The following is a 14,559-nucleotide window of genomic DNA, read 5'->3' as shown; positions in this document are numbered from 1 at the left end:
ACTTCTATATCTCAGGTCTTACCCAGGTCACTGGCTGCCTCTCTGACGGCCTTAATCTTCTCCAGAAATGAGCCTGTAATTTCTACTGAGTTAGCAGAAAGCACACAAACCAGAAGATGAACTCTGTCATCTGCAGACGGGTCTGGGTTGTAGCCTGGATCCCTCTCTGACAGTGGAGATACAGGATTGAACTGGAAAACAATGTCAAACACAAAGTATGATGAGAGTAACCAGACTACTCTCAAGAACAACAAACATAGGCGGTTTTACCATTGAGCAAAGGTGGGCAATTGCCCGGGGCCCTCGGCTGCCAGGGGGCCTCGCAATTTCACTCTCCTTTTCACCCCTCCAGTGTGTGTTGCTGCTGATTAGCAGCGCGCTGGCCGTCCCAGGACGTACTGGCTGTCATGGACTGGTGAGTTTGGTTTAGAACACCGCCACAGATATTCCCTGAGCTGACTGAGTCCTACTGACAAACCCTATCAGATTGTGACTGTTCTTTGAAAAACTTTGACTTGTCCTCCTAGACCATTGCTCCGATTGCCACCAAATATTTGTTTGATCATCATTGGACCAAGCTGATTAAAAGCTGTATAAAGCTTGTTGATATCTCATTTAGGTTTCAAGACACTGACCAATGACCTTAAAAAAGGGGCGTGAACAAAAGAAATGAACAGAAATCATCAAAATGTCATCACTAAACTCACAGGGTATGTCAGGGGCGTTGCTAGACATAAAGCTCTACTGGGGCACAGGCCCCCTCATCCCCCATGTACATTTGTGATTTATTTTTGATTGGAGTGTGTCAGTATGTGCTTTACTAGCTCCCCTTGCTTAGCCTATTAATATTGGCTCTGTCACGTCAGAAAGGGCTTTGACCAGAGCATGAGGACACACACCTGTGTTATGCATTGTTACTTGTGAGCCATGTACACAATTTGCTGCACCGTCACACCTGACTCTGCAGTGCTCTCACTGCCACCTCTCCTTTAAAACAGTCTGTCTCTGTAATAAGCCTGAATGGAAACTTCTCTTCTAGAAAAATCCTCAAAGTCTGTTAAAACTTCTGCTGCCTGTAGACCTCTGGCTGTGTGGAAAAGTAAAAGTTAGGACAGCTTAACAGAGAGTTTCTTTAAAGTTAGGAAAGGAACATTGACTGTTAATCTGTAACGGCCTTTTTCCTAAATCAGTTCCCAGCCCTTATTACCATGGTTACCAAGCAGCTAGGATAGGATCTGCCGGTAAGGACGTTTCTGTAATACGACACCAGGCCTCCATCACATGCTCCGTTCTGCTGGCGCTACAACTCTCAGACGGATAGTGGATGTAGCTGGACCTGGTTTTATGAAAACTGAGGCTGTGGCTGCGCTGATTGGACTAAACTCTGTGCGTCACGTGAGGAACATTCTGAATGGTTGGACTAAAAAACTAACAGCAGCGGATAACGAGTTGTTGAGGATGTACTGGAAAGGTGAGGAAGCTCCGGACGAAGAGGACCCTTTCCGGAGCTGGTACCCGATCTTGACTGTTGTTCTAGTCTATTGTTGGATCATCAGAAACACCCAGATCTGCACACGGTGATGGGTAAAGTGATTTCCAGGTGTTGTGTAAAAACAAGTTAAATGGTAGAAGTGACACGGTGTGGAGGGAGAAACTGGGGGTTAGTAACGCTGTGAAGCCCACCTGGAGAGTCTTTTACAAACTTCCTTTAAAGAAGTGCACAGGTGACTGACAGTGGAGAATATTATACTCTTTTATCTCTGTGATTAATCCCTCAGATTTTAAGTTCCATCAGCTGATGAACAGCTTGGATGTGTTTGTTCGTCAGTGGTGTTATGATGATGTCATTTGTTCTGTGGTGGATGAAGAAGTCAGTTTTAGTCGTGTTTTTAGGTTGATGTTTTTATTTATGTGGAAATGTTTTTATTCTCTCGTCAAACGTTTGATTCTCTGACTCATTGAATGTTTTTATGTCTGTGAATCAGTGATGTTTAATAAAGTGGGTTTTAAAAGTCTCTCCCCATCTCAATTTCATTTCAATTCAATTCAGCTCACAATATTGCCAAAGCTATATCATATAATCACCCCCCCCCCTCCATTGAATTGACAGCTGTACCGTGTATCCCTCGTTCACGTGTCCTTTCATGGCCAGTATGATGTCTTCAGGATGAACTCCACAGTCAGTCCCTTTCTCCAGACCCATGATGTCATTGAAGACGAAAGGATAATACGTCTTTAGGTTTCCTTTTCTGATCTTATGAGTTTTATACTGTAACAGAGAAAAACCTTGTTTTAGTGCCAGTGAATCATCTGCAGACGTCAGAATGAGTCCTGGTTGTTTGTCTTCATCTCTAAAGCTCTGCTGTCAGAACCACCTCACATCTCTTCTCTCAGTTCAGCCTAATCCAACAGCTGGGAACCTCAGAGATTTCAGCTCCTCTGCAGCTTTTAATGAACTGCAACCTGCTGCTGGATTCATTTTAAAGTTTTACTGTCACATGTGTTTCTTGTGTTTCGGGTCAGTGAGCTGTGTGATATATATAAAGTTGATAATATCTCATCAGTGAAATGTCCACAGATCATTGTTATTCGAGGCTACTGCTGTGTTAGATCGATAGATTTAACAGCGGGCAGATTTTTGCTGCTGACTGACACAAATCTGAAGTTGTCTTACTTTTTTGGTGTGACTTCTCTCAGAGTTCGTAGCACTGGCCTCAGCACCAATACACATTCTGCCTCGTAGGACGCTGCTGACAGAGTTGATGAAGCTGGACTTTCCAGCTCCGACGGGCCCGTACAGGAGAATCCGGAGATGTTTGATGTTGTCGTTTATAGGCTTATACTTCTTCACATACTCAATCTCTTTGTCTTTGTCTCTGTGTAAAGAGATTAAACTGGACTTTAGATCAATTATAAACCTGTTCCAGATATATTTTATTGGTCTTAACATCAATAAACCAAACACACTGTCTGAATATTCACTAAAGCAATAAACACTCAATCCAACGTAAAACATGGGGTCAAAAATAAAGTGCTATATAAATGTAATCCATCAATATTGTTATTAGAGGCCCAAGTGGGCTGGGAACCCGTAAAATAATCGTTAGGGTTTTTATTATTTTTATTCATCCTAAAGAAAACTCATACTGCAGCCTAGACGGTCATCGCAATGACTTCAGGCGCAAAAATTCGCACACTTCTACCTCTAGGGGTCGCTATAACCAATTTTTTCGCGTTTCGGCTTGGAACTCCCGCTTATGAAGGCGCATATATATTTGTCAGTAGCTTGCGTAATCATGTACACACACGATACTCTTTATAAGCATTGTTGGTATCGTTTTTAGATTCATGTGTAACTTGTATGTCGTATGTTTTATATTTTTTGTATGTTTGTTGTATGTGGATATTAGTATAGGCCACGCCCATTTCCACCTAGACTTTTCTTTGACACGGACCAAGCTGAAAAAAGTTTGTAGAGGGAATTTTGATCCACGATAAAATGTCCCAATTATACGCTAACAAAGGTTTGCAGAAAATGCTAAAAACAGGAAGTGATGTCATATGTTACCTTTGGAATTTGCAAAATTTGGTGCAACTAGCCCCTAGGTGGCGCTATTTAACCCGAAGAATTTGTTCCTCTATAACCACAAGTCGCATTGACATGAAAGCTGAGCCGAATTGTTCAGCATGGTCCCCTGACTCCATGGACTAAAGTTCATTGAAATATGCCTATAGGTGGCGCTGTTATTGCAGATTAAAGATGTCAAAAAAAATTCCATTGACTTGCATGCATTTTATATCTCCACAATCACAAGCTCAATTGACACCATATTTGGGTCATTAGTTCCCCATGGGGCCCTGATGACACCTGAAAAGTTTGGTGCAATTCGGCCAAAAGGTGGCGCTATAATCGAAGCTCAAATACCGTGGAAAGATCCCATTCATTTCAATGATATTGATCCAGGACGTGCGAGTCAAACAGAGTCGTCCTGGATCAATAACCTGATTATTACCAGTGTTCGGGGTGAATACGTGTCTGTATGTAAATAACTGTATTGTTTTTTTTATCTTATTGTATATGTTAGCATATTTTAATATAGGCCTACACTTAATTATATGTTGTGTGTGTAGAATGAAGGAACTACACATTTAATTTTGTTATGTAGCCTTCTGCGGTATAATGACTAACGACCTCAGTTGCAAATATATTTTCACACAATACCATCTATGTTCAATGCAGCCCTTCTGAACCAAAGTATTCAATAAGAACACGCAGGCCTCTTGGAGTTTTCCAGCACATCTGAGACTAACAGCAGCAGGAGGTGTGGTGGTGCTTCAGCTGCAAGTTGTCACTGTGTGAGTAAATGTTCTTTATCTAATACTCAGTTCAGATTAATGGAGACCACATTTACATGGTGCTGTTGATTTGCTGTTAGAGCAGACAGATATTATGGGATGGATTCAGCTGCTGCAGAACAACAGGTTCCAAGATTAGTAAGTCCTACCCTACCTATGTAATGTCATTTAAAATAGTACACCTCTCTTTAGGTGGCAGGAGTGAAAATGTGTCCTCCTACACGTTCGTTGTGTTTTGGTTTCACAGCTGGAGAACAACTCAATTAAAAATATAAAGCAATTATTTTCTGCCAGACGGCATTTAGCTGCCGGACCCCTCTATGTTCAGACCTGAGCCCTGAATGTTTAGAGCGTCTGTCTCCGCCCTGCTGTAATGGTTTGATGGAAGCTAATTCACAGAACTGAGCGCACCCTTTCTGATCTCTGATGACAAAAGATAATATTTAATTCACTGTAGTTGTCAGGTTCAGACCTCTCTCCTCCTGTTTCACCTGTCTGCTGTTTTTAAAGGGGATGAGAGCAGCTCTGTGATTGGTCGTTACTGAAGCTGGAGTCTGTCTCTGCGCTGAGACCCTGCTGTGTTTGTAATAAAGGAAAGAGTTAAACAGCAGAGACGAACGCAGCACAGTGTCACCACACATGTTCAGGTTAACTCACCCCCAATGTATTTTCCTCCAGGGTTCCCTGAAAGCTGCAGAGAAGATCGTGTCATTTAAGAAACAAGCAAATATTTAAAACTGATTAACATCATGCACCATTCTGTATCAGAGAGATTAGAGTGTAAATAAACTTCATATCTTACTGGGAGAAGGCGGGGGTGGGGGCGAGGGAGCTCGTTCTAGAGAGAAACATTGAGGAAACATGTAAATAAAGTCTACAGTACTTCTCACAAGTCCTAGAACAAGACGTTAGTAAAGCTAAAATAAATAGAACAGATTAAATGAGGATAAAAATACAAGATATGAATTAGTCGTCCCACATTTAACTTAATAAAAGGGTTAGGGTTAGGCCAGAAAGTCCCACCCAGTTTAAGGTGTTAAAAGCATTTCTTTTCAGCAGATTTTATTATTTTGGGAGCCTTTAAGCTTTAAACACACATGAGACTGAGACCTTCTTGTTCTTCATTTTAAAAAAACTATCGCACATATTCAGAGTATTAAGCTTTAGTGAAACAACATAAAAGATTTCAGTCTATCACAACACAACTTATAGACAAAGAAGAAAAATCCTTACTAGAATCGCCACCACCCATCCTGTAGCTGCTGTAGATCTGCAGCAAACAGGAAGAGACTCTCTATGTAAAGACAGGACCCCCTCCCATGAACCACGTGACCTAAAAAAATTCACCAGCTTCTTGTAAACTATAACTGTTTGTGTGGAACCATGTATAATGAATATTTCAATCATTCTATTTTCATCTGGAGCATTCCACAGAGATTCAGCTAAAAGCGCATTTTTATCCAAAGTGCCTGAAGGAAAGATTATTACATTAAAATTCAACGCCACACCATGGACATGCCGTATGAGCAATCAACAAGTATCTAACACGGCTTCCCCCCTAACAAAGACACGTTAGTGTGAAATCTCAAAGTTGCAGGTCCTCCTTGTAGAGTCATTTAGTATTAGATTAATTAAACAGCAGCGTTTCCTCTGGGTCACTGTATCATAGACGACATGTTTTAGAGCCAGGTTTTGGTTAGGAAATGATTTCTCTTAGCTTTGGCAAGAATTAATAGAGTGCTGGTAAAGGGAAACTAGATGTGAATATGCTACATAGTAGAAAGTAATCATTGTGGCAGATTATATGTAAGGTGAGAGCCCTGTTTATCATTATTCATTACAGCAATGGCATTAGATATGATATATGGTTTTATTACTAGTAGCAGTAGCATATGGGTATTTTTTATAGTTTCTGTTTTGCCGGCCCCTACAATACACTATTTACTTATGTTCATTAGTAGTACTCTACAATTTATAACAAATCAGATATTTAAATTTGTTATTTATCAAAACCTTGATATATTTTGTTGTACTTTTGTTCAAAGTACTATTTATAACAATGAAAATTTATTTTTATACTGCATTATGTCATGGTTTCTTGGTGAGGTCTCAACATAACATTTTAGGGATAATCCTTGTTTATGTCATGCGTTTCTTAAAATATTGTCATGCCCAGCTCCCGCAGCTACACTGTAAAAAAAATAAAAAATACTGTATTCTTTTACAGATTTTCAACATTACATGTAAATGCCATGAAAATACAGAAAAATACTTTTTAAAATTAAAAGTTGTAATCTTTAAATATAATAAAAAATACAGGATTATTCCATTGCTTAATTGCCATGAATGTTAAATTACATTAAATTCTATTTAGAAAGACAAAAACAATTCACATATTTAAATTTTTTTACTGTGAAACCTTAAATTTAAGGTAAATTTAAAAATAAACAGTTAAACTTACTGAATTAAAGTAAAGAACCTTAAATTATTCTACAGAATAATTCAGTTTTTTAAATACAGATATTTACTGTAAACATTTTCTGTGTTTTTACAGTCCAACTGATGTAGAATGAAAATCTGTAGAATGTTAAGCAAATGTATAAATCTGCATATTGTGACATCTCCTGTGGGGCTGTCCTGTGTAACTTTCTTGTGCTTACATTCATTAGGTAAATCGTGAACACCTGAGGGCCCCAGTGTGTGCCGATTCCTTAAGCCTGGCACTAGTGCAGTGTCTCTCTCTCTCTCTCTCTTCTTTCACCGTCGGCAGAGGCGTCCCCCTTCAAAGGTGTGGCTGAGGCCGTTTTGAGTTCTCTGTTGTTTTAGTTCTACACTTCAACACCTTCACCTACACCATACTTTCACTCACTCACACCTATCACTACTGACTGGACTGATTTTCACACGACATGTTTTGCTTTACGTTCTTTTTAGATTTATTGCTCATTCTTTGATTCTTTGTTAAAATAAATTACTTTGTTATACTTTCAACATGGTGTGTCTCCATATTTGTCATGGTCTAAGAGCCACTTCGTGACAAATGGGGGCTTGTCCGTTGGGTTAAGTTGTAGGCTATTTAGTTTTCTGTTTTGACTGCTTCATTAGAAAGTTTGGCGCATGTGGTTAGTTCTTTTGGTTTTGGAGACGCACCACACTCTAGGGATGGGTATGTTTGCCTCGTTTTTCACAGGAGTCGTTCGGTCATGGTCCGAAGAGAAGCTAAGTGTGCTTCCCTCATGTGCTGTCTTTTGGAGTTTCCCCTGGTAGGATTAATGGTGTTTTCCCCTTTAGATTGCGTCAGTTGCCACTGGGTTTCAGTGCGTAAATACCTGACGCAAGCCGCAGGAAGACTAGGACTGAGTTTTGTAAGATTTGGCTAGGCAGTTTTGGGGGAACATTCCTGAGGTCGGTTGGGCCTCATGCATCGGGTTTGTTACACTGTGCATTCTGTTGGGTCCAGTTGGAAAATTATAATTTCTGTTTTGGAATTTTTCGAGTCCCCGTCAGAAGCATTTATTAAACACTGTACATAGAAACAGTTGTTGCAGATAGCCGAGCGTTACAGTATTGATGTGTCTGATAAGAAATGTGCAGTTTTGTCTGCTTTATGGAAGACGGAAGGAAGAGTGTTTGGCGGTGTCAGAGTCCGTGTTAATTAACTGAAAAATATTGCAGAAATACCATAAAATTACACAAATAAATTAAGTTTGCTGTTTTTACAAAGTATTCTTTGGTAAATTCATAGGATTATCGATTCTATCCACAAGAACTCCCCGTCAAAGTACAGATTTTTAGATAAAACAGAAAAAAATTACATAAAATTACTTAAAATACCGTATTTTAAAACTCATTAACAGTATCTTGAAAGCTTTAGGTTTTTATTTTATGGGATTATCCAATCTATTAATAGTAAATTCCTGTTAAATTTAGTATTTAAACTGAAAAAAAAAAAATAAGATCACACGATAATAGCTTGCAAAACCACATTTTTTATAGTTATTACTTTATATAAACAATATTTAACAGTAATTAGAAGCAACTATCCAATATATCTACAGACTTTCCTCATTAAGTATGGGGTTTATTTATATCAACATACTTTTATAGTAATTAACCCTTGTGTTGTCTTCCCGTCGACCATGCACTTTTTGTCTGGTTTGCCTGCTTTTAAAGCATCCAGTTTAACTTATCAACCAATTCTGTGTTACACCTTCTTAGCCAACTTCATTCCAACTCATTACCACTATTTTTACACTTCTTGGTGGAATTCATGGTCAATATGTCTCATTTATATGAAACTATACCAAATTTTGGATCTGCAGTGATGCTTCCTGCCAGTTTCCTGACTCTGGAAATGTACAAGTCCTGAATGGAGGGCAGGTTGGCACCGATGATTTTTTCTGCAGTCCTGACTGTCCATTGTAGTCTGCTCCGGTCCTTTTTGGTGGCAGATCCAAACCAGACATTGATGGAGGTGCAGAGGACAGACTGGATGATGGCTGTGTAGAACTGGATCAGCAGCTCCTTAGGCAGGTTGAGCTTCCTGAGCTGGCGTAGGAAGTACATCCTCTGCTGGGCCTTCTTGATGATGGCGTCAGTGTTCTGTCTTCAGGTCCTCAAGGGCCACCTTCATGGCCAGCAGTTCCCGATTGCCCACGTCGTAGTTCCTCTCTGCGGGTGACAGCTTGCGGGAGAGAAAAGCACAGGGGTGGATCTTAGCATCTTGGGGACTACACTGGGACAGAACAGCCCCTATGCCGACATCGGACACGTCCGCCTCCACCACACCACATCGAGGTCTGGTACCACCAGAATCGGAGCGGCAGTGAAGCAGTCCTTGAGTCTCAGAAAGGCGGCATCAGCCTGGGGTCTCCAACTGAACCTGATCTTGGGAGAGCCGAGAACATGCAAAGGGGCAGCAACAGAACTAAAGCCTCTTATAAATTTCTTATAGAAATTTGCAAATCCCAGGAACTTCTGGACCTCCTTCGGGCATGTCGGTACCAGCCATAGACTATGTGAAAAGGCAGCGGCACACAATTCAAGATTTATTAATATATCCCATTACTGGAGATTATCAAGCAGCACCTGACACTACACCTACCACTTAAAAATCAGTTTGGGTCCGTTCTGTCTGCACCCGTAACAGAACGATCAAGCCATCATGGACCCAGCACGCTCTCCCTCTCCCCCCCTCCTCCACCGACCCCACTCCACTGGAAATCATCCATGCTGTCGCCTCTCAGGGGGCAGTGCTCGACCAGCACGCGGCCCATCTCCAGGCGGTGTCGGACGCGCTCTGCTCCCTGAGCGAGGAGGTGCGGCGCCTCGGGGCGCGCCTCCCCGACCCCTGTTCACAGCCGCTGTCCCCCTCTTGGTCCCCGCCTCCCTCCCTCTCCGCGGACTTTGCCCCGTACCCCACCGCTGGCGCTCCGTTTTCCCGTGAATCCCCGGTCTCTCACCCAGACAAATTCTCCGGCGTTTTGGGCACGTGTGACGGTTTCCTGGTACAGTGCACCCTGGTGTTGAAGAGGCAACCAGTAACCAGGCCGATGAGGCCAAAATCTGCTATATCGCTGGGCTGCTCCGCGACCGGGCCCTAACCTGGTACGCAGCGGTCAGCGAGGGTCAGCCCCATGTCCTCTCCTCGTAGTCCTCCTTTGTGGAGGAGATGCGTAGAGTCTTCGATCGCCCGGTGTGGGGGAGAGAGGCACCGGGTCGCCTCCTCTCCCTCCGCCAGGGCGATCGGAGCGTGGCAGAGTATTCGGTCGACTTCCGCATTCTGGCGGCTAATTCAGGCTGGAACAACGAGGCCCTTCGGTACGTATTCCTGGACAGCCTCAACAATTGCATTAAAGACCTGCTGGCCGTTAGGGACGCACCGAGGGACCTTGGCGCTTTGGTCGAGGCCGCCACTGATCTGGACAATCGTTTGCGTGAGAGGGAGAGGGATCATGCCGCTCGCGCCGTTAGCCCTTGTCACGTCCAGGAACCACCACGAGTCCCTCGCCTTCCACCTAATCTCCTCCCCTGGTCCTCGGTCTCCCCTGGTTAGCCACCCATAACCCGTCTTCGTATATCTGTATGATATCCTGATCTTCTCTCGCGACCTTGCCCAACACGTCGAGCATGTCTGTCTGGTTCTGCAGCGGCTCCTGGAGAACAGACTCTTTGTCAAAGCCGAGAAATGCGAGTTCCACACCCCCACTGTCCAGTTTCTTGGTTTCATAATCGAGGGGGGGGCGCCTCCGTGCCGACCCATCTAAGATTCAGGCGGTTGCAGATTGGCCAACCCCCACCTCTGTTAATCAGGTACAGCGCTTTCTCGTCTTCAAAAACTTCTACCGTCGATTCATCCGCAACTTCAGCACCGTCGCCGCCCCCATCACCCGCCTCACCTCCTCCTCGGTCCCTTTCATCTGGTCTCCAGAGGCCGCTGCAGCCTTCTCCCGCCTCAAGACCCTGTTCACCTCCGCCCCCGTCCTCACCAACCCCGACCCCTCCCTTCAGTTCATGGTTGAGGTGGGCGCCTCAGACGTGGGCATAGGCGCCTGTCTTTCCCAGCGCTCCCCTATAGACACCAAACTCCACCCCTGCGCCTTCTTTTCACGCCGGCTGTTCCCGGTCCCCCACGGAGTAATTCTGCTCCGTGGGGGACCGGGAGTTGCTGGCTATCAAACTGGCTCTGGAGGAATGGAGGCACTGGCTTAAGGGAGCAGAGCACCCCTTCCTAGTCCTCACCGACCACAAAAACTTTTCTTACATCCAGACCACCAAAAGACTGAACTCCGCAACTGTTTTTCAACCGATTTAACTTCACCCTCTCCTACCGCCCCTGGCCCTGCAACACCAAGCCAGATGCTCTCTCCCACCTTCACTCCCCAGACACCCCTTCAGACCACCCCCACCCATCCTGCCTCGTGCCTGCCTCGTCGCCTCTGTAGTCTGGGAGGTGGAATCAGCCGTTCACCGCGCCCAGTCCACCGACCCAGATCCCGGTACCGGTCCCACTAACCGCCTCTACGTCCCCTCGAGTGTCCGCTCCCGGGTCCTCCAATAGTCGCACGCTTCCATGTTCAGCTGCTACCCAGGGATGGCTTGCACCCTCTTCCTGTTCCGCCAGCGATTCCGGTGGCCCACTATGGTGTTTCTGATGATCCAACAATAGACTAGAACAACAGTCAAGATTGGGTACCAGCTCCGGAAAGGGTCCTCTTCGTCCGGAGCTTCCTCACCTTTCCAGTACATCCTCAACAGCTCGTTATCCGCTGCTGTTAGTTTTTTAGTCCAACCATTCACAATGTTCCTCACGTGACTCACAGATTTGAGTCCAATCAGTGCAGCCACAGCCTCAGTGTTCATAAAACCAGGTCCAGCTATATCCACTATCCGTCTGAGAGTTGTAGCGCCAACAGAACGGAGTATGTGATGTCCATTGTGGATCCACCAATCAGGGGCTCCTTGCACCTGTGCACCGTGTCCACATCCAATCTGATCTAATCACTGGGATTTTTCCTGTAGCTGTCTGTCCAGAGTTGCCAATTCAGGGCACCGTAATGCTGATGGGCAATGACATTGCTGGGGTTAAAGTGACTACTTTAGTGTTTGCAGGTAAAGCTGACTTAAAGGAAGTGGAGACACCCGACTTGAGTTCTCAGCCTGATGAGGTTCAGACAGAGAAGATCTCAGGTCCCAACTGTTACCCAGTCAACTGAGAACACCTTGCTGATGCGCAGAGAGCAGACCCTACACAGCAATGCTTCTCCAGTGCAGTGAGTGACATCGGCAAAGCAAGTGGTGAGAAAATAATCTATTCTCTAGACAAAGATGTTTTAGTGTGCAGATGGTCCCCTCTGTTAGCTACCGATTCTGACTGGGATGTTGTTTATCGGGTAGTTGTACCTTCGGTTTAGAGACAGCATGTGCTATCAGTAGCACATGAAAGTAAATTGTCAGGACACCTAGGAGTCACTAAGACATACAGACTCATCCTCAAGCACTTCTTATGGCTGGGGATGAAATCAGATGTAGCCAGGTTTTGTCGTAGTTGTCATGTATGTCAGATGGTAGGTAAACCAAACCAGGTTATTCCCCCCGCGCCCTTGTGTCCGATTCCAGTGATGGAAGAGCCTTTTGATCGTGTTTTAATTGACTGTGTAGGTCCCTTGCCCCATACTAAGGGCTGAAATCAGTACCTACTCAAAGTTATGTGCACAGCTACCTGTTTTCCCGAAGCCATTCCACTCCGCACCATAACTGCTCGCGTCATAGTGAAAGCCCTGACTAAGTTCTTTTCTACATTTGGTTTACCGCGGGTAACAAATCTTCAGTCCAACCTATAGCTGCTGTTGATCCTGGGGTAGCTGCCATCATTGTAACTGAGGCTGCCTCCACTCCTGACCATGATGATCTGCGGCTGCATCATCCAGGGTATACGAGCGGCCGGCTTCCTAACTCCGAAACAGTCACAGCCCTGCCATCTTACTTACAACACCTGACTGCTACTCAGCAACAAGATGTAGTAAGCCTAGTTGAACAGTTCATATGTCTGTTTAGTGATGTGCCCACCAAAACCCATATTATTCAACACGATACCAAAGTAAGCAACCCCCGTCCTATTAAAGTTCATCGGTATCGTGCTAACCAGATGAAACGTGAGTTGATGAAGTGAGAGGTACCGTACCTTGTCCAAAATGGTTTAGCTAAACCCAGTACTAATTGTGGAGGCTAAATCTGATGGCTCGCCCCCGTTTTATTACAGACATCCGCAAAGTAAACTCGACTTGCGACTGCGGTTGGAGCCGTCAGTCTCCCTGTACTGGTTACTGAATGATCCTGTGATTGGTGGATCCACAATGGACATTCAGGAGAGTGGTACACCAGGCCTCCATCACATACTCCGTTCTGCTGGCGCTTCAACTCTCAGACGGATAGTGGATGTAGCTGGATCTGGTTTTATGAACACTGAGGCGCAGTGTCCCTTAAACCTGGTAAGAGAGATGTGCACGTCGAAAACAAAAGGTTTGAAACAGACATCAATATCGTCACATTTGTCAATGTTGCTGTTTACACGGGACTCAACATTAATTAGACCAACTCCCTTTGGCTGGAGAACTCGCGGAGTCTGTTCCTTACGTTTCAAAGTTAACAGTTTGCAATGACTCATCAGCTAAAGCAGCGGCTGACATCAATGTCTGTACCTTCTGCTTAAGTACACAACAATGCGGTCAGGGAGGCACAAAAACTAAAGCTCTGTAAACCTGTAGTGAGGACATCAAAGAAGTGGACTAGTGAAGCTGTTGAGAACCTCCAGGCGTGTTTGGACTGCACTGACTGGGATGTTTTCAAGAATGCTACCAACAATCTAGATTAGTTTACAGAGGCTGTGACGTCCTACATCAGCTTCTGTGAGGACACTTGTATACCAACACCAGGGTGAGTTAAAACATTGACAAACCCTTCACACGCCAAGGTTCGAAAAGACGAGGCATTAGGAGTGGTGACAGGGCCGGGTGCAGGGCGTTAAAATACAGATTTAGCAAGGAGGTGCGAGAAGCTAAACGATTGTACTCAGAGAGACTAAAGAACCAGTTCTCTGCAAACGACGCCACTTCTGTCTGGAGGGGGTTCAGACAGATCACAAACTATAAACCCAAAGTCCTCCACTCCATAAACGATTCTCGCCTGGCAAATGAGCTGAACCAGTTCTACTGCCACTTTGAAAGTCAATCAGACACCATCCCCCGTGACCCTTCCGCTCAGCTTCAGCCTCAGTCCACCACTTCTTCAACCTCCTCCTCCGAGCTGGCCAGCTCCACCCCCTCCCCTCCTCTCTCCATCACAGAGGGGGAAGTCAACGGTCTTTTCAGGAGGCAGAAACCCCGCAAAGCAGCTGGGCCGGACTCTGTCTCCCCATCCACCCTGAAGCACTGTGCTGATCAGCTGTCTCCGGTGTTCACAGACATTTTTAACACCTCACTGGAGACATGCCATGTGCCAGCCTGCTTCAAAGCCTCCACTATCATCCCTGTCCCCAAGAAACCAAGGACCACTGGACTAAACGACTACAGACCCGTCGCCCTGACCTCTGTGGTTATGAAGTCCTTTGAGCGCCTTGTGTTGTCCCACCTAAAATCCATTACAGACCCACTCCTGGACCCCCTGCAGTTCGCCTACAGAGCCAACAGGTCTGTAGATGATGCA

At 44.8% G+C, this 14,559-nt stretch overlaps 1 protein-coding gene across 1 annotated transcript in view; it reads right to left on the bottom strand.

The window, feature by feature from the left end:
* Positions 1–11: 11 nt before the first annotated feature.
* The window catches only part of LOC123973999, a 56,221-nt gene continuing 41,673 nt past the window's right edge, over positions 12–14,559 (bottom strand). The window contains exon 10 of the mRNA XM_046054412.1: positions 12–191. Coding sequence (XP_045910368.1) covers positions 12–191 — 180 coding nt within the window. The remainder of the gene's footprint in view (positions 192–14,559) is intronic.

This window comes from Micropterus dolomieu, linkage group LG07 (genome assembly GCF_021292245.1).
Source record: "Micropterus dolomieu isolate WLL.071019.BEF.003 ecotype Adirondacks linkage group LG07, ASM2129224v1, whole genome shotgun sequence".
Taxonomy (NCBI): domain Eukaryota; kingdom Metazoa; phylum Chordata; class Actinopteri; order Centrarchiformes; family Centrarchidae; genus Micropterus; species Micropterus dolomieu.
The sequence above is the reverse complement of the archived record's forward strand: the minus strand, read 5'-3'. Positions and strand labels throughout refer to the sequence as shown.